Raw genomic sequence first — 21,062 nt, forward strand, 5'->3', positions numbered from 1 at the left:
TGAGACTTTAGGCTTTGCAACTTTACAGATCTTCTTTATGCAACAAGAGCTTGTAACACTCCAAAGAGAAAGGAAAAATTTTAATTGCACAATATGACCCCTTTAAAGGGATAGTTCACCCAAAAATCATAATTATGTTATTAATAACTCACTCTCATGTCCTTCCAAACCAGTAAGACCTCCATTTATCTTCGGAACACAGTTTAAGATATTTTAGATTTAGTCCGAGAGCTCTCAGTCCCTCCAGTGAAGCTGTGTGTACGGTATACTGTCCATGTCCAGAAAGGTAAGAAAAACATCATCAAAGTAGTCCAAGTGACATCACAGGGTCAGTTAGAATATTTTGAAGCATCAAAAATACATTCTGATCCAAAAATAGCAAATACTACGACTTTATTCAACATTGTCTTCTCTTCCGTTCCAAATAATGGCTTAGATATAAAAGCATTTATTCTCATGCACACATACAAAGTCTGTTGCAGTTGTTATTTCTATGAAATTATTTTGTCTTTGCTGTTCTTTTACCATTTTTATTTTATCCTGTTTTGGTATAATCCTTAAATTGAACTTCAATTTGAATTCAACTATCTCAAATGAGATTTGAGACACTAATTTGGGCAAAGAGCAATAATGACTTGAATCTTGAAAGTTGAGGAATTGCAACTTGACTTGAAATTGCCTTACTTGCAAAACATTTACTTTATCCCACCTCTGGATTGGAATGTTAAACCTTTATCTCTCAATTTCTTAAACAACACCACTCTATCCCTGGTAAATACACAGTGGAGTAGTAATTGTAACGTGGAGTCAGAGATATTCGGATCCAATTGCAGTATATTTATTGGAGAATGGTCAGAGCAGCAGTAATCAGATAACAGCATCAAGAATGTCAAAGGATATCCAGAATGGATATAAATGGAGTTCAGACCCCAAATGCAGTGGTGGACGAAGTACACAAATCAAGTACTTGAGTAAAAGTACAGATACGTATAGTAAAATATTACTCCAGTAAAAGTAAAAGTACTCCTTTTTCAATTTTACTCAAGTGAAAGTACAAAAGTACTACATTTTTTATGTACTTAAGTAAAAAAGTACTGAAAGATAGATGTTTGAAATTTTATAGGCTACTTAATTTAATTTTATATTAGCACATATTTTTTTTAATAATCCTACTGCTCAAAATACCTGGGATTTTTTCCAAAATAACCACTATATGGAGTCAAGATATATTTTTGTTGTTGATATGGACTACGTTGACGAGAGTGATGTTAACTGTGAAGCTTACACTGTGATGTACCTGAGAGAAAACAGAGATGACCATCTGATTTTCACCAGTAAGAACAAAAAATTTTAAAGTTTGTATTTTGTAGAACATCACAGCTATATATGACATGATAATAAGGCCTGAAGTTAGGAAGAACATTTTGAGGAAAATATAATTATATTTTCATAATGTTTTTTTCCTTCTCAAATCTTGTCTGTGGTCTAAAAACACCCCTGGGCAAACGGGGTGCATCTCTTCCCCTCTTTGATAATTACTGTAGTTACAATGTTCTGAACATCACATCCTTTCTTTTGTCCCTAGATGTAATATATATATATATAGGTGGTTGAATAAAAATATTTGGACATAAAAAATTACCTCAAGTTAGCACCAGCAAGCTTGTTACATAGACAGTTAGCATAAGCTAACAATATTTACTTATTTTCAGTACGGTTATGAATAAACATTCATGTCTGTCTACTCGTCTAGTTAATCCAAACAATATAACGTTACTGTTGATAAACAATATAAAAACAGATGTCACATAGGACATGGTCGCATTTTAATAAAACTGTCAATATTACGGCAGCGGGGAATTTGAACATGCACGAGTTATTTTATATAATCTGTGTTAGGTTAAACTTTTTTTTTTTTTTTTTTTTACCTAAAGCACAGAGACTCTGATTGATGTGTCTGCATCGTCTGCACTCGAGCATGTCAGTGGGCTTAAATAGATCACTCTTTACATCGGATTTAGTTCCCAAACAACTGACAATTTTGACCTAAATATGATTTTCAGTTACAATAATTAATCCTAAATGTCGACATTAATAATTTACTTTCAGACGCACGCATGCTCACAAGATCTCCCGGTTCTTACTTCTGGTGACTCGCACTAAACGGTTCATTTGAAGTGAGGTGTCGACTCCAGAACAGCTGCAATCGGATCATTCTAATTCGTAAACGAATCGTTTGGTGCGATTTGCGATCCGATTTAAAAGTATATTTTGAAAAGACTCGTTCATGATGAATCAGACACTGCTTCTGCGTGTCAGAGCACGTGATATATTATAGGGAGTAACGATATGTTTTATGAAATGTAGTGAAGTAAAAAGTACGATTTTATGCTTTGGAATGTAGTGAAGTAAAAGTTACTCGAAATAAAACTACTCCAGTAAAGTACAGATACTTAAAGCTACTCCGTTACTGTCCACCACTGCCCAAATGCAATAGTCCTGATCCGAGTCCCTCTACTGGAGTTCATGGGCACTCTAGCTGACAATTGTGACAGTAATAGTACCCAAAAATGACGGTTAGGTAGGGCCTATATTATTCCGTTTTGAAGTAAAAGATTGGTATATTTTGATTGTTTACTTAACAAATTGTGGCTCTGTCTTTAAATGCATTCAATTATAATTAAAATTATCTTGAGGTAATTTTTTTTTCTCAGCTAATGCTGTAAATTATTTACACCTTATTTTTCAAGTAAGTGTGGGCACCACCAGTGATTAATATGTAAATTACGAGGTCCTGGAGCAAAGCGGGCTAACAGAGGTAATGGAGCACTCGCGGCTGACAGAACTGACTCCTGACTAATCGGGTCATTGTTGCATTGCCATAAAAAAATTATAATTTGCACTACTTTTTAAGTTTTTTACTCGCACGCTCCCAGCTGAACTTTGGCACTTGTAAAAATGTAGCTATATAGTTAATTATTTCAAGACATCACATTATTTTGGAAGACCATTAAATAATGAAATAGAAAATACAAATTAATGTCAATGAACACAGACAGATCAGTTTAATTGTTAGTTTATAAACATATTTCATTCTATTTACACTGTGTTGGGGGAAATAGTTCTGTACAGTTCCAAACTTAAGTAACTTGTGTAACTTGAGTAGCACCACTGACATGCTTATTTTTTCTCTTTATAATAAATGCAGTTGTGAAAAGCACCACAAATACTCCGCTCGACAGAATCACAAACCCGAAATAGGATCTTCCATTACTGCATTCAACATCAGACGTATCAGTTCCTGCTTTGACTACTGTTTTTCCAAGAGATTCACACCTGTAAGAGAGTTGAAGAGCAAATATATCTCTTATGAGAGCTTAATTTAACCACAAAGTTAATTTAAGCAAATTGTGCAAAAAAAATAAAATAAAAATAATAATAATAATTACAATTGTACTTTTGAGAATGTGTGGACGGCTATGTTATAATGATACTTACTTTGTATGCCATTTGCAAAATGTACCATTTGAATATGAACCAACAGGACAGTCTTCACACATTGTATCACTCAATTCTGTTCCTACAGAAACAGATGCAGAAATACACAGTATTAATTCGAATTTCAACTCCATGAGCAATTAAAACAGTGAACCAGTAATTATAATAATATGTTTAATTTATAAAGCGCCTTTCCCGAGCTCGTGGACGCTGAACATGGTACACCAAAGCAACAAATATTGTTAAGAAATAAACAATTTTATTGGACATTTGCCCAATTCAATTGCAAATAATTTAGTAAAGATATAGAAATAGAAAACAAACCGGATAAATACACAATGTAAGTTAGTGTTAGTGTTCATTAAACAAATAAGTTTTACGTTTTTATTTTTTTATTCACTAAAAGTGGTGACTGTTCTAAGTGAATTTCAAAGTTTGGGTGCAGAAATGGAAAAGGAACAGTGACATCATTATTCATTTTGTGTTTCAGATTCTGTATGATTATTGATGTGATTTGGCTGAATTAGAAGAAGGTCATAGTTTGAAAAAAAAAGGAACTCTTACGAGAATCAAAACCTAAATTCTGTATCACAAGTCTAAAGCAACACACCCAACTGAGAGAATCAACAGCTCCACAAATTATGCATAACTATCCCCCTCTCTACCCTCATTTCCATCTTAACACAGGACACTGCAGAATTTATTAATGCAACAAATCACTTTTTGATGTTGTTTGAAAGGTCTCTGTGTGTTTGGTAAAAGGGGTCTCATTCTCTTAACAGTAGAACAGGTACCCATAAATACTGAAAACAGACTATTCCCGGGTATTTCACACAAATTACCTCCTTCATGTAAATGAAGTATAGCCTCCCAAAGAAATCTAAGTAATTCACTTGAAACCCCCAAAAGTGATATGCTAAAACCCTGCAATAAACAGACAAAACCATTTTGTAACTTTGGGGTTCTTCTGGATATTTAAGAGAGGGTGACAAAGAGCTCAGGGAATCTGTAGGCAAATCTGCATCCAGGGTTAAGTGCATACTAAGTGGACATGGACTAGTCTTAGTACTGGTCATAACAGCTGATTATTGCCTCAGCTGTAGTTAAGTTGTACATAGTTATATAACTGTCTGGGGCTAGACTAGTACTAGCATTACTGCTGATTATTGTTTAGAGCTTTAACTTGTTGTACATGGGTAACTGTAGGAGACTAAACAGAACTACTATATAAAAAAAAAAGGTAAGCTTGGGTGAGTATTAGTCATAACCTCTGGCTAATGATCAGACTGGCAAGTTTGTGATCGTGGAGCCCACATAAAGCTGCCTACATGAGGTGCCCTGAGCAACATAGATTCCTAATGAACGAGCAAATATAAAGTAAAGAGTTAAATAATCAAACATTGACTTAAATTTAATGAGTAAAAAACATCTCTTCTAACCCTTTCATTTTTGGAATCAGAGGAATAAAAGAGGTCAAACTTATAAGAAAATGTATTTTAATATTGTAGTGCTGTATAAAAAGGAAAGATAGCAACACGTGAGAATCCTTCTGCCGGATCATTGTCTACCTTCATTGGAACTGTGGGTGGACCTTACAATTCTATACTGAATAATCAAAGAACTAATAATTTACTTAAACATAATTCAGTAGATTTTGGGGTGATTTTGACAGGTGCTAGTCATAGTTAAGGGTGGGGCTGAGAGCCATGGGAATGGAGCGAGGCCGTGGAATAATTGGAAATGAGTGAAACCTGTGCCACTCACTGGTCTCGAGTCCCACGGAGGAGCTTCGGAAGGATAAAAGAGGAATTACGTCAGTGAAGGACCAGAGAGGACCAGGCCTTGGTTTTATTTTGTGTTTTGGTTTTGTTTGTGTGCGGTAGTTGTCCGCGAGGGGCTGTTGTGCTGTTTTATGTTTATTTGGTAATTAAAGATTCATTTGAATGTTTGCTGGTTCCCACCTCCTCCTTCCTGTGATTACAAAAGTTTTTTTTACATTGTTCCAATAGTTATTTAATATAAATACAAGCAGAGTTATTGTTCTTGGATGTCATATCAGCCTGTCAGTTTTTATTGTTGTATAATAAAGCTGTTCAAATGATAACTCACCGGTTTGGTTGATGTATTGCCCAGGTGAGCAGGTTGAATGTTTCATGGCCTTTTTACAGTTGGAGAGCAAGTCTACACAGTAATAACCTGGAAGAGGTTCACACACTGTATCTGATATTGATGTACATGCCTGCTTTTCTCTCAACCCATTACCTTTGACAAAAAAGGAAACAAATGAGTCAATGTTAAGTCATCTGGAAAAAAAAACTGTTGCAATATATTTTTAAGCAAGAATGACATGAAACCACCATGAGTCACTAACAAAAAGGCAAAAAAAGGTTACTCACTTGAATCACAGACAAAACACGGCAGACATTTTGTGAATCCATTAGGAACATTAGTGTAGGTCAACGCAGGACATGAATCACATGTTGTGCTTGTGTACTCATCACAATGGTTCTTAACTTGCTTTCCTAGACAATATTAATGATTACCATTAATAATTAACACATTAACACAATTTGTCTTTTGTAAACTTGTACATATACAGCGACTCGCGACTATTTTTTTCAATTCCTACTTTTGTTTTATCACCTTGTTTCTGTTCTTCAAATGGAGTTAACCTCTAGCAAATTCAAATGACGACATGATTTGGAAAGGCACATAACTGTCTATATAAGGTCTAACAGCTGCAAACACATATTAGAGCAAAAACCAAGCCATGAGGTCTGCAGAGCTGAGAGACAGGATTGTGTTATGACACAGATCTAGGGAAGACATCAAAAAATTCTGCTGCATTAAAGGTTCACGGGGCATTTGGCCTCCATAATCCTGAACAGAAGAACTTTGGAACAACCAGGACTCTTCCTTGAGCTGGAATCCTGACCAAACAGAGTAGTTAGGGACTAAGAAAGGGATGGCCACTCAGATTGAGCTCCATGATCATAAATGGAGATGGGAAAAACTTTCAGAAGGACAAACATCACTTTAACACTCCACCAATTTGGGCTTTATGGCAGAGTGGCCAGATGCTCACAACTGCGCTCTTTTCCCAGTGCCTTTCTTCTTGGAGGTGCATGAGGAGATCAGGAAGTCAGGGTGTGACGAGTGGGGTGGGGCCGAGAGCCGTGGGAGATTCGTGGGGCCCTCGCACTGCCAGCCATTCTATTCCCTGATTGAGGCACTCCTTCAAAGATGCACTGGTGCACAGCTGGTCCCCAAGGCCTGCGCAATTATGCGTTCCCCCAATGAGTCTACTTGCACAGACCCTGTGCAAGGTCAGGGAGGACGAGGAGCAGGTTTTGAATGATTCTCGGACCTCGCAGTTCCTCTGAGGAAGTACTTTCTTTGTGACAGGGCACTATATGGCACCTGCATCCAGATCTATGGAACCACCATGTGTAGATCCTGGATAGGATTTGGAAGACTTAAGTGTCCTACTACCTGTGATGGTAGAAATTATCAATCAAACCAGAGTCCTCTCTTTATGGCCCATCTCCATCTGTCTTCAAAATCTACGTTTAAGCTTTCTCCATTTTCTTTTTCTAACTGTTTGACTGAAGTTAATACTTTGTTTTCAAGCAATTTTCTTAAACCTAGTAGTTAAAACAGAACTAATTCTTGTAGGTACAAAAAGACCAGTGGTTTTTCTAGATGTATATATGGTTCTACAATGGCTCCTTCAGTGCAGGTTAAGAGCTTGGGTGTTAGCCTAGATATTACATTATCTTTTGAAGCACATATTATCAAGGTTACTCAGACAGCTTATTATCATATACAGTATTGTTCAAAATAATAGCAGTACAATGTGACTAACCAGAATAATCAAGGTTTTTAGTATATTTTTTATTGCTACGTGGCAAACAAATTACCAGTAGGTTCAGTAGATTGTCAGAAAACAAACAAGACCCAGCATTCATGATATGCACGCTCTTAAGGCTGTGCAATTGGGCAATTAGTTGAAAGGGGTGTGTTCAAAAAAATAGCAGTGTCTACCTTTGACTGTACAAACTCAAAACTATTTTGTACAAACATTTTTTTTTTCTGGGATTTAGCAATCCTGTGAATCACTAAACTAATATTTAGTTGTATGACCACAGTTTTTTAAAACTGCTTGACATCTGTGTGGCATGGAGTCAACCAACTTGTGGCACCTCTCAGCTGTTATTCCACTCCATGATTCTTTAACAACATTCCACAATTCATTCACATTTCTTGGTTTTGCTTCAGAAACAGCATTTTTGATATCACCCCACAAGTTCTCAATTGGATTAAGGTCTGGAGATTGGGCTGGCCACTCCATAACATTAATTTTGTTGGTTTGGAACCAAGACTTTGCCCGTTTACTAGTGTGTTTTGGGTCATTGTCTTGTTGAAACAACCATTTCAAGGGCATGTCCTCTTCAGCATAGGGCAACATGACCTCTTCAAGTATTTTAACATATGCAAACTGATCCATGATCCCTGGTATGCGATAAATAGGCCCAACACCATAGTAGGAGAAACATGCCCATATCATGATGCTTGCACCTCCATGCTTCACTGTCTTCACTGTGTACTGTGGCTTGAATTCAGAGTTTGGGGGTCGTCTCACAAACTGCCTGTGGCCCTTGGACCCAAAAAGAACAATTTTACTCTCATCAGTCCACAAAATGTTCCTCCATTTCTCTTTAGGCCAGTTGATGTGTTCTTTGGCAAATTGTAACCTCTTCTGCACATGCCTTTTTTTTAACAGAGGGACTTTGCGGGGGATTCTTGAAAATAGATTAGCTTCACACAGACGTCTTCTAACTGTCACAGTACTTACAGGTAACTCCAGACTGTCTTTGATCATCCTGGAGGTGATCATTGGCTGAGCCTTTGCCATTCTGGTTATTCTTCTATCCATTTTGATGGTTGTCTTCCGTTTTCTTCCACGTCTCTCTGGTTTTGCTCTCCATTTTAAGGCATTGGAGATCATTTTAACTGAACAGCCTATCATTTTTTACACCTCTTTATAGGTTTTCCCCTCTCTAATGAACTTTTTAATCAAAGTACGCTATTCTTCTGAACAATGTCTTGAACGACCCATTTTCCTCAGCTTTCAAATGCATGTTCAACAAGTGTTGGCTTCATCCTTAAATAGGGGCCACCTGATTCACACCTGTTTCTTCACAAAATTGATGACCTCAGTGATTGAATGCCACACTGCTATTTTTTTGAACACACCCCTTTCAACTAATTCAACTAATTGCCCAATTGCACAGCCTTAAGAGCGTGCATATCATGAATGCTGGGTCTCATTTGTTTTCTGAGAATCTACTGAACCTACTGGTAACTTGTTTGCCACGTAGCAATAAAAAAATATACGAAAAACCTTGATTATTCTGGTTAGTCACATTGTACTGCTATTATTTTGAACAATACTGTATGTAACATTAACTGTAAACGAGGAGCACTGACATTATGCTTCATACTCTTGTCACTTCACATATTTACTACTGCAATGCTCTTTTTATGGTCTTCCTCTTCAACTTTTATACAAATTACAGTTAGTTCAGGGCCACATATCTGCACTGGCTTCCTGTTAAACAGTGTATTGAATGTAAAATGTAGCTTTTTGTTTATAAGGAATTACATAAACTTCTTAATTATCTGACCTACTTTCAACATATACTCTCTGTCAAACTCAGATGTTTTCACTGAAAACACTGTCTTCATTCTCTTTAGTTCTTCCTCATATGCTTTTGGCTGCTCCTCATTTGTGGAATTTATTTTAAGTGCTCCTGTGGCTCAGTGGTAGAGCATTGCATCAGCAACACAAAAGGTTGTGGGTTCAATACCCAGGAAACATCCATCCATCCATCCATCATCTTCCGCTTATCCGGGGCCGGTTCGCGGGGGCAACAGTCTAAGCAGAGATGCCCAGACTTCCCTCTCCCTAGCCACTTCTTCCAGCTCTTCCAGGGGGACCCCGAGGCGTTCCCAGGCCAGCCGGGAGACATAGTCCCTCCAGCGTGTCCTAGGTCTTCCCTGGGGCCTCCTCCCGGTGAGACGTGCCTGGAACACCTCCCTGGGAAGGCGTCCAGGAGGCATCCGAAATAGATGCCCGAGCCACGTCAGCTGGCTCCTCTCGATGTGGAGGAGCAACGGCTCTACTCTGAGCTCCTCCAGAGTGACCGAGCTTCTCACCCTATGTCTAAGGGAGCGCCCAGCCACCCGACGGAGAAAGCTCATTTCGGCTGCCTGTATCTGGGATTTTGTCCTTTCGGTCATGACCCACAGCTCATGACCATAGGTGAGAGTAGGAACGTAGATTGACCGGTAAATCGAGAGCTTTGAGCTTGGAGGTGCTGATTCTCATCCCAGCCGATTCACACTCGGCTGCAAACCATCCCAGTGCACGCTGAAGGTCCTGGTCTGAGGAGGCCAACACGACAACACCATCCGCAAAAAGCAGCGACGAAATCGTATGGTCCCCAAACCTGACACTCTCCGCCCTTTGGCTGCGCCTAGAAATTCTGTCCAAAAAAAATTATGAACAGAACCGGTGACAAAGGGCAGCCCTGCCGGAGTCCAACATGCACCAGGAACAGTTCTGACTTACTGCTGGCAATGCGAACCAAGCTCTTGCTCCGGTCGTACAGGGACCGAACAGCCCTAAGTAGGGAGCCGCCGACCCCATACTCCTGGAGCACCCTCCACAGGATGTCGAGAGGAGCACGGTCGAATGCCTTCTCCAAATCCACAAAACACATGTGGACTGGTTGGGCAAACTCCCATGAACCCTCCAGCACCCTGGAAAGGGTGTAGAGCTGGTCCAGTGTTCCAGGACCGGGACGAAAACCACACTGTTCCTCCTGAATCCGAGGTTCCACAATCGGCCGAATTCTCCTCTCCAGTACCCTGGCATAGACTTTCCCAGGGAGGCTGAAAAGTGTGATTCCCCTATAGTTGGAACACACTCTCCGGTCCCCCTTCTTGAAAAGAGGGACCACCACCCCGGTCTGCCAGTCCAGAGGTACTGTCCCCAACCGCCATGCGATGTTGCAGAGGCGTGTCAGCCAAGACAGCCCCACAACATCCAGAGACTTGAGGTACTCGGGGCAGATCTCATCCACCCCCAGTGCCTTGCCACAGAGGAGCTTTTTAACTACCTCGATGACTTCAGCCCGGGTGATGGACGAGTGCTCCTCCGAGTCCCCAGCCACTGCTTCCTCAACGGAACACAAGTCGGTGGGATGGAGGAGATCCTCAGGATCCCAGGAAACACATTCTAGTAAAAAATTTATATCCTGAATGCACTGAAAGTTGCTTTGGATAAAAGCATCTGCTAAATGCATAAATTTAGTGTGGGCTTTGCAATTTATTGCTGCTTGTTAACTGTTTTATTTGCATGCAAGTTATCCTTGATTGTCACGTAAGGTACACATAAATAAAATGTATTATTAATATTATTATTATATGACTTCCTGGCTGATCCATAAATTATACTTCCATACAGCTTTAAGTGAATCAAAGCTCTGCAGTCTGTACTAATTCATAAGAGTTTAACTGTCTGCTCCCCATTTAGTTTTAGATAAAACTTTTAAAACATTCATGGCTTTAAACATTTATTTTCAATTATTTAATATGAGTAATAAAACACTGTCTTCTGTCAAAGGTAATTATATATTTGTATAATTATATTTATTTATTGTATGTCTGTATATGTATTTAAATTGTGTAGTTTTGTGTACTTTTGGAGCTTCATGAAACATGGTTGGGAACCACTGACCTGGACTATTAAGTCTAAATGTGGATGATGCTACTAAAATAGTTTTTTACAAAGTAGTTTTTGTAAATAGCACAGCACCTGCTGCTGCGACTAGCACACCAAAAATACCTAAGAAATACTCAAGGGCTGACATTTATTTTTAACAAGGCCTTTAACAAGGCCATTAGTCTATTCTTAATAGATTGTTTTATATAGCAGATTACAGTCAAGGCCGTCCTGATTACAGTTATTAGGTTCATCAGTAATAATGATGAGATCATTCAAAGACTGGCTGGTTCCATGTGAGAAATTATATATAAAATATAATGTGACCTCATTAAATCAGACCTCATGGAAATGTTATGGGTGATAAGTAAAGGATGACACATACCTGGATCACACATGGGGCAACACTCTCCATTAATCTCATATTCTGCATTATTACAAGTAGCCATACAAAACACAATTTTGATGACAACAAGAGGTAGAAATGTTGATGGATGAATGAAGGTGTAGCTTATGTACATATCAGGGAACCAGAATCATTGCCGGTCCTTTTTTCTTACAGAGCTGAAAAAGAAATAATAACTGGGCTATACAATGTTTTGTATCATCTCTCTTTCATGCCTACTACTGAAAAACAAGGCTATCAAAAGTAAACACACCAGGCACTTCATTATCATTTTTACAGCATGTAACATGTGAATTCATCAATACCATGAGAGGCAGAGACGTGCACATACATTTTGAGGGGCAGGGGCTCAAGTGGGAAAAAAGGGCACTTCGCATATTTATTAATTTTTTTCTAAACCAAACATTAAATATATTAGGGGAGTGCGATAAATAAAAAAAAATAAACTGAATATTTTCTGGGATTTTATCCATAATATCAATAAAAATGATTTATGCACTCAACAAATATCGATTTGTTGAGTAAGTTATTGTGCTGGTATCTTAAGGACTTCCATGGACAGCTGACTCCTAAAGTTTTTGATATTCTGCATATTCTGTGTGGTGGTCAGTTCAAAGCAGTGATAGAAATGAATCTTTTCAAATAAGTTTAAATAGATGTTTACCTTTTATGGGCAGTTTTACCTTTTTTAAGCCATATTTTCTAAAAGTGTGCATCATCTTTTCAGTGAAATTCATAAATTTAATCAGTCAATTAGAATAATAAAACATTTGGGCTGTTACCAAGCATTCATCTTTGCAATGAAGAGAAAACAAATAAGCTGCATTATAATGGGCCTTAAGATGCATTTACACGCTGTTTAATGCAGGACATAAATGCATTTAACCTGCATTTACAAATGTATTAATACTTTTTTGATATTTTGAATATAAAACGTTGAATACTGATATTTGAAAATATTTAAAATAAAGGAAAATATACTTTAAACGTTAAATTAAAAGTGCCAGATGGCAGCAAGTCACTGTTAATAATTGAGTCATTGTGATTGAACCGAATCATTTAAAATGTTGATCCATTTTGGAGCAAAACAGAGTCATGTTGCTCAGAGACACAAATTGGACTTATATTTGTTGGCAAAATAGAGCAAGAAAAGTAAATAGTGTGTCACCAAAGTAACTGTCTTAATAGTCTTAAAATAAAATTTTTGTTTATTTGAACTGCTGTATAAAATCTAGTATAAATTTAAGTTGAATGATACTGATTCACTATATGAAATGAAATAAATATATACAATTCACAACCTCCATATCTTTAATTTTCTGATCATTCTAAATGCAATCTAATAAACTGAATCATGCCGTGAAAGAATGTGCACCAGTCTAACCTTAACTTTAGCAAACTTTCATGGTAGCTCTCATGAGTCATGGATGTTAGAAAGACAAATTAATTATATTTGCCTTTTGGATAATTAGCTGTAAATTCGAGGAACATTAGTCTTTTGTTCATCACCACTCACCTCAACAGCAAGACAAACACAACTGGGAAAGGAGGGAGGGCTTCACTTCTGCGGTCTGTCTGTCTGTCTGTCTTTGATGTGCTAGGTTGATCAATACGCTACACTGCTGTGCTGCAGAGATGCAGAGAAAGGCATCAGAACTCGACAGAGGCTGCATCTGAAAACTAATTAGACACGTGACTTGCTGCCTTGCTGCCATATCAGGCAATGATTTTGCAGGCAGCATTTTTGCACGAAGGCCCCTCATGAAACTGATTTTGGACAGGCTTCTGAGGCAGAGTAATGGTTTAACGATCTACAGCAAAATATAGAGAGCTTTGGTGATAACTAAGTGGAAATTTCATTACTGTAATATTAATTTCTCATTAGAAATGACATATAAAATGGAAAACGTTGGCAAGGCAAGGCAAGTTTATTTATATAGCACATTTCGTACACAATGGTAATTCAAAGTGCTTTACATAAAAGAAAGTAAAATAATCATGAAGAAAAATAACAAAAATAAAACAAGCAATTTTAAAACTTTTAAAATGATTAAGACATTTAAAAACAGTTAGAAAATGATTTTACATAAAACTAAAATAAAATAAAACATTGAAAATATAGTGCAATCAGTTCGAACATTGCACAGTGCTCATTTAATAAATGCACAGCTAAACAGATGAGTTTTGAGTCTAGATTTAAATGTGACTAGTGTTTTAGCACATCTGATCTCTTCTGGAAGCTGATTCCAACTGCGGGCAGCATAGTAACTAAAGGCGGACTCCCCTTGTTTTGTGTGAACCCTTGGTATTTCTAACTGACTCAGTCCTAGTGATCTGAGTGCTCTGTTAGGTTTATATTCAGTGAACATATCTGCAATATATTTCGGTCCTAGGTCATTTAGTGACTTATATACGAGTAAAAGTACTTTAAAATCAATCCTAAATGTAACTGGAAGCCAGTGTAAGGACCTGAGGACTGGTGTGATATGCTCAGATTTTCTGGTTCTAGTCAGAATCCTGGCAGCAGCGTTCTGCATGAGCTGCAGCTGTCTAATGGTCTTTTTGGGAAGGCCAGTGAGGAGCCCATTACAATAGTCCACCCTGCTGGTGATGATAAAGGCATGAACAAGTTTCTCCAAGTCTTGACTGGAAACAAAACATCTAATTCTTGCAATGTTTTTTAAATGATAGTATGCTGAAACGTTGATCAAAAACAAACATTTACACACAAACTGACCACAGACCGCAAATTTCAGACACAATCTTTAAGTATATAACTGTCACAAAATGGAACGCAGATGAAGGCATCTCAGGAGACAGGAAACAAAGCTAACATTGAATTCGGACGTGCCTTGATGCCTTCCTAACTTGGAATGCATCCTCTGAAGGCAGTTTTCGGATGCAGCCAGAGTTAAAGGGGTCATATCACAATTTTGTGTATTTGGTGTAATGAAATGTGTTTATGTTCTTTAAGGTTAAAAAAGCACATTATTTTCCACATAATGTACATGATTGTTTCTTCTCTATGCCCAATCTTTCTGAAATGCGTTGATTTTTACAAACCTAATAGTTCTGAAAAGCAAGGTGTGCTTTGATTGGCCAAATATCCAGTGCATTGTGATTGGACGAATGCCTCAAGCTTGTGACGGAAATTGCCCCTAAACACTGTGATGCTGTGTGTCCCATGCAGCACCATGAAACAAAACCACTAAAACCCATTACAAACAAGAAATTTGTTGCATCCAATGGGGATATAACGTACTTACAGACTGTGTGTCAGAAGTGCCAGACTGTCCTTTCAACAGTTTGAATTTCTCCACTTTGGATCCATGACGGAGGTAAGCAGAGGCAGTGAAATATTACAAAATTGTTTCAGCACAATGACAGATCTTAAGCAACCAGTGCTAAAAGTTAAATAGAAGCACAATACATTGTGATAAACATTAATTCTTTTTTCTTGACAAGATGCACAATCCAGCTCGATATACTTAATTTTACTAAACCATAAAACGTAAACACATTACAAAAAAACACCCACAGTAGCTGCAGGTTTCCTGTTACCCTGCAGCTGCTTTCATGTGATCCATTTGCAGAGCATTAGGTTTTCTGTGTTTTTTTCTTATACATAAGAGCTGAATCTGTTTACAGGATAGGAAAAAGCAACATTAATTTGTTAATCCCTGTTGCTATCTGAGTTTTTACTCACCTAGCAAATGTGTTCCACGTCAAAAATAACAAAGTTTTCAAAGTGGAGAATGGCCTGACTGCAGTGGAAAACCCCAAGATATGAAAAAAAACAAAAACAAAACCAGAAGCCAATCATACGCCTAGTTTCACTTCGCTAAAGAGGTGTTGCTCTGTTGAAAAGCTTTTCATTTTGCCCTGTAGCTCAGATCAAGAACCATTTAATTCTTTGCATGCATTTGTACAAGTTATATAGCCTATATTTTAGATCGATACCTTAATAGTTTAAGGACCTAACCCACCCCAACCCTGCACTGTAAAAAATAATGCACTACATCTACTCAATAAAATTGTGGCAACAGATTACAAGAATTAATATTAATTAAATTCAACAACTATTAAGAATTGAGTTACAATTAAGTCATTCAAAATAATTAGATGCAAATGGCACACAAAAAAAAATGTTAAGTAAAATTTAACCAAAAAAATTGTTTTCATCAGAGCACTATGTTAATGATTACTACTTAAAGTAATTGTTTTGGTTTAACAGAAAAAATTACTTAGTATCATTTTTAATGTGTGTATTAAATTAATTTGAATGATTGCATGTATGAATAACAGACACATACCTTAAGATGAATTACCATAGTAATTTATTGGCTCCAACCACTGATCTATATAGATCAGTGGCTCCAACCCCTTGTTAGGCTTGTTGACTTGTGTATTTAAACCCGTGTTTTCCCTGGTTCTTTGTCTGGTGTTGTCCTTAATGGCTGTTATGTGTGCCCTTGGAAGTTTGGATTACATAATTGTTTATTTCTATTATGTTAGGTAATAACCAGTATGAAATTTCACAATAACAGGATGAACAAATGATCACACGTTTAATCTAACGTAAAAGCAGTTTCAAAACTTTAATCTTTTAAACTTTATGTGTGCTCCCAACAACAACAATGTAGACACTTTGAGAACAACATATGGATTCATGACAGAGGTAAGCAGAGGCAGTGAAAGATTACTTAACTGTTTAAAACAATTAAACAGTTTCAGCTCCATGACAGACCTTAAGCAACCAGACATTGTGATAAACATTAATACTGCTTAACAAGATCAGCTCAGTCCAGCTCAATATTCTTCATATTACCAAACCCAAATATGTAAACAATCCTGTTTTCACGCAAAAAACAAAAACAAAAAATCAGTTCCTGTTTACTGTGTTACACCCCGCAGCTGCTTTCATGTGATCCACAGCATCAAGTTTTCTGTGTTTTTTCTTCAACATAGAGCTGCATCTGTTTACAGAACAGGAAAAAACATCTTGAACTTGTTTAACCCTCTTTTACTTTTACAAGAACACAGTGTTCTCTTAGTGTGTTCAGCATGGTTGCTCTGACCCAAAAGAAGGATATGGTACCCTGACGGATTCTGAAATACTTATTTTAAAGATTTCTGACACAGTCGGGCCTCTAAAGTCTACTATGGGAAAATCTTTATTTTTTCAAATTACAAATAATACAATTAGCCACAACAATTTGAGTGAAGAAAGTAACATGAATGTCAGAATGTGTTAGCATTTAGTTTTTTCCTCTTTCACTTTACTGACAGCAGTACTTTGGACTGCTTGAAAGGGTTTGTATCAAATGTAATGATCATGTATGATGATTTGAAAATTAACATTTTGTGATTTGGTGGAAGCCATGAAATCTGACCCACTGTAGTTGTCTCACCTTGAGGATATCAGAAGTCATTGTTTTTAGAGGAATGAGTTTTGCCTCTTCCATGTGAACTTCCTGCTCATCTGCTACAATCCATGGAAAATCCTGTAAAATACACAAAACAGATAAGACAAGAATCTGCAGAGAAAAGTGATAGTTAACGCAAAAAGGAATCCTTTATTCACCCTCGTGTAGTTTGAAACTTAAATCCATTTTCTTCTTTTGCAAAACACAAAATATATTTTAAACAATTCTGCTCACCAAACAGTTCTTCTATTATATGGACAAAAATACAATGGTACATCTCAAAATATATTTTATATTTTAAATATATACTTTACCATGAGGGTAATTGAATAATGACCGATGTTTTTTTTTTGTGTGTGTGAAATATTCCTTTAGTGTAAGAACAAAATTAATACAAGAAATGAAATCCTAGCCTCAGTGAGTTCATAAAGCCTGAAAACAACCAAATTAATCACAAAAGACTTCACAGCAGGTTTGCATATAGATTGTCTTTTTGAGGAAAGTCTGAGAAAAAAAGTTTTGGTTTCTCAGGATCTCCAGCAAGTTCACTTTTACAATTAAAGACCATTAAAAGGTTTAAAATACACAACTGTATGAGCACACCTTGATGACCTGAACTTTCTCCATGTTTTTTGTGGCAGCTTCCCTGGTGTGTACAAGCACTGTGAATGTGCATCCTGCAGAGCAAAAGAAAATGCATGCTAAATGTAAATCTATTCAAACTTTAATAAATGTGAGGTCATTATCAGGGCTATTTTATATCAGTTATTACATAAAAGCTGAGCTCCTACCTGGAGGATTGTTGTCTAGGACAGCGTCACACACACTGATCTTTAGGATCATGGCTCTCAGCAGCTGCTCCACGTGAGACAGCAGAGTCTCTGAGCTGACACAGCAAAACCCAACACACACATATGAGAAACATGCACAACTTGATTTAACAGCTCTGAACCCACTGTCACTCACTTGATGGACAGCAGTGGAGGCTGTGAGATCTCAAACACAAATCTCTCCACAGGATGGTGCTCTTTATCCATGATCACCACTACAACCTTCTCAGCCTCATTCTGCACAGTAGAGATGGAAACGAATGCTATTATATTGTTCAGCCTGTTTTCTTTCAAATATGTATTTATCGAATATGAAATAAAAACCTTACTTTTTCTATCAGTGGCTTGACACAATGCAGCGTGTCTTGAATGTACTGATTTAAATCTGGATGGCATGACATCTGTCAAAGACAGTACATATAAGTGTTTAAATCATCACTTCCATTCAACAATACCTTTCAGCTCCTAAATACAGAAACTTCAACAAAGATTTTCTCTTTTATTTCTCTTTCCCCGCTCCATGATGAATAAGCCAAGCAGTAATGCATTATGTTAGTGCTGCATCAACCTTAAAAACATTACCTGCACAGGTACGTTGTATTTCTTCCTTTTCTGAAAGATCCCAGATGGATAGACATCTCTGACATAGAGAATGAGGTGAATGGCCACTTCCAGAAACTCACACAGAATGTCAGCAACAACTGCAAATGACCAATATATTCAGAATCTCACAAAGGCTTTATCTGAAAGCTGTAACGTCACAGTGCTCAACATTTACAGATGAACTGAAAGTTACCCTGCCCGAAATTAAGGTCCTGCCTCGTCAGAGTGGCCATAATGAGATCATAGATGCAACAACTTTTAATGAAAAAGGAGCGTCTCGCTTATAAAACCTCAGCGATCATCATGCATTGTTGCTACATGTAGTGTTGTATTTAAATAAAAAAAACAGTTCTCTACGAAAATACAAAAAAACTATAATACAGTCCGATTATTGGGGAAATGTCTGTAACTTACAAGTAAGCAGTATATAAACAAAAATGTTATAAAACAACACAGGAGGCTATCCCCCCCGAAGGATATTTATTCTTTTCTTCTGAAATCTGTAGGAGAACAGCAGCGTTATTTGGCGGTATGTATGCTGCCACCTGCCGGAGTGGAGGAACGCAACAACAAAACAATGGTCTGAATTTTGCATCTAATATGCAGTACCTTGGTAGTAAGACCAAAGATCTCAAATAAACTGAGTGACAACAGGTGAAATAACTTATTTTGGTTCAAAATAAACTACACCTTTCTGAGCAAACTAAAACTGGCAGGTGAGAAATATAGACAATTAACATTAAGGCACGGAGCTGATTAACTGACGTGTGTCCATTTCTCCAGATATTTCATACAATATCTTGTTTATTTATTTATTTAAAGCTGTTTGTGAAATATGTATGTATTCATAATTATTAATACTAAGCCCACTTAACTCAGGGAACCTGACAAGCAGTTTATTTTTCTTTAACCAGCACAACAGGTAGTCCAGGGATTTCATTTATGACAGTCTGTGAGCAAAGGTTTACCTGAATGAACTCATGGACCCACTGCTCTTTAGAAATGACAAACATAAGACAGTGTCAGAGACTAAGGATTTGATTGATTTACCAGCTGATGACCTGAGAACCTGTAAGTATTCAAACTATGCTTTGATTTGTGAAAGATTTGCAAATAAAGCTAGAAAATCATCCTAATAGTCATTTAAACTGTACCTTCTTTAACTGTAACATATTATTGTGATGCATTACGAACTTATTTGGGAAAAACAACTAAGAGTGAAATATTGAATATGAATAGAAAATATAGCAGTTGTATTTACAATGTACACTGGACTTCAGTCACAAACTGCTTTATCTTATTCATTAACATTTCTTTATTATGGATTACTGATCTGCTGAATTATTAACTTGACATAACTGGGAAGTAAATAGCCTTTTCTGTTACTAAGCTCTGCAAAATACACTTTCTTGAAGTGAAAAGTAGCAGGATAAGCTTTTGTTTAAATCATTTGCAAGTAGTTTCTCTTATTTATTGGTGTTGGCTTTATAGCTGACTGAGAAGCTGAGAGCTGGAGGGAAATGGAATCGAGTGAGGCCAGTGTTCAGTACGACCGCTGGAATGAAGACAACATAAACATGCAAGAGCCGCATTCACAGTCCAGACTGATTGGGTGAGAAATCTACTCTATATATTTCAATGAACTGAAAAATAAAACCATTTAAAAGCAAATATTCATAAGTTATTATTGCAGTGAATCAAATAACTCATGTCAATCTGTACCCATATAGTCTCTATAACAGACTGTGCACTGGTCAACTGGGCATTGTGATGAAAGTGGGAGCATCTTTGACCATGATGGTAGTTATATACACTGTTGGATACATCACAGGATACTACGTTCACCGATGCTGACAAGGACACTATTTGAAGGAACTGGCTGTTATTTGAAACATTATGGACATCAAAGAAACACCTTGTTTTTTTGCTGTTTATTATAGTACCAAAATGAATAAAATATCACATTTCAAAATATCAAAAAGCAGACCAGATTTTATTTTATATTTTCCAGAAGTGCATTAGCGATTACAACACATACTGTAGCCCATATTTGCTGTCATAACAAAACAATTATGATGAACATTATCATGAACTATCAAGGAACAGCACTTTTATAGCAGCTTTTATTAATCTTTGTACGGACATACGGTTCAAATGTTTAGGGCAGTAACAAAAGTGACAGTAAATCCATTTAAAATTGTTTTTAACTTTGATAATAATATCAAATATTTCTTGAGCACTAAATCAACATACTAGAATAATTTCTGAAGGATCATGTGACACTGAAGACTGAAGAAATGGCAGCTGAAAATAAATCACAAGAATACATTTTAATTTTCAATATATAAAAAAAAAAAAATATATATATATATATATAATAAGTGTAATATTTTATTTTATATAAAACATTTTTATAATATAACATATAATATATTTAGCTTTATAATAATATATAATTTGAAATTATAATAATATTCCATAATGTTAATTTGTTTTTGCATTTTTGTAAT

At 36.8% G+C, this 21,062-nt stretch overlaps 2 protein-coding genes across 3 annotated transcripts; one reads left to right on the forward strand and one right to left on the reverse strand.

Annotated features, from left to right (window-relative positions):
• Nucleotides 1–3,040: 3,040 nt before the first annotated feature.
• LOC128018722 (mitotic spindle assembly checkpoint protein MAD2B) lies at nt 3,041–19,065 on the reverse strand. 2 transcript variants are annotated; one of them, XM_052604445.1, is made up of 16 exons: nt 18,746–19,065; nt 18,532–18,650; nt 18,279–18,350; nt 18,086–18,186; nt 17,911–18,005; nt 17,723–17,796; nt 17,105–17,197; nt 16,007–16,669; nt 15,400–15,457; nt 14,960–15,012; nt 13,210–13,320; nt 11,673–11,851; nt 5,895–6,020; nt 5,608–5,760; nt 3,499–3,580; nt 3,041–3,336 (listed from the first exon to the last, which is right to left on the reverse strand). In XM_052604445.1, exons 1-8 carry the CDS (start codon nt 18,783–18,785, stop codon nt 16,631–16,633), a joined length of 633 nt encoding a protein of 210 aa, XP_052460405.1. In that variant the 5' UTR covers nt 18,786–19,065; the 3' UTR covers nt 3,041–3,336; nt 3,499–3,580; nt 5,608–5,760; nt 5,895–6,020; nt 11,673–11,851; nt 13,210–13,320; nt 14,960–15,012; nt 15,400–15,457; nt 16,007–16,630. The 2 variants fall into 2 exon arrangements, with proteins under 2 accessions (XP_052460405.1, XP_052460404.1); XM_052604444.1 differs by lacking the exons at nt 17,105–17,197; nt 17,723–17,796; nt 17,911–18,005; ... (2 more) ...; nt 18,532–18,650; nt 18,746–19,065 and having other exon boundaries at nt 16,007–16,165.
• Nucleotides 19,066–19,127: 62 nt separating this feature from the next.
• LOC128018724 (small integral membrane protein 1) lies at nt 19,128–20,737 on the forward strand. Its single transcript, XM_052604453.1, has 3 exons — nt 19,128–19,623; nt 20,044–20,164; nt 20,283–20,737. Exons 2-3 carry the CDS (start codon nt 20,073–20,075, stop codon nt 20,404–20,406), a joined length of 216 nt encoding a protein of 71 aa, XP_052460413.1. The 5' UTR covers nt 19,128–19,623; nt 20,044–20,072; the 3' UTR covers nt 20,407–20,737.
• The last annotated feature ends 325 nt before the right edge of the window (nt 20,738–21,062 follow it).

The sequence above is a fragment of the Carassius gibelio genome, chromosome A8, assembly GCF_023724105.1.
Source record: "Carassius gibelio isolate Cgi1373 ecotype wild population from Czech Republic chromosome A8, carGib1.2-hapl.c, whole genome shotgun sequence".
Taxonomy (NCBI): Eukaryota; Metazoa; Chordata; class Actinopteri; order Cypriniformes; family Cyprinidae; genus Carassius; species Carassius gibelio.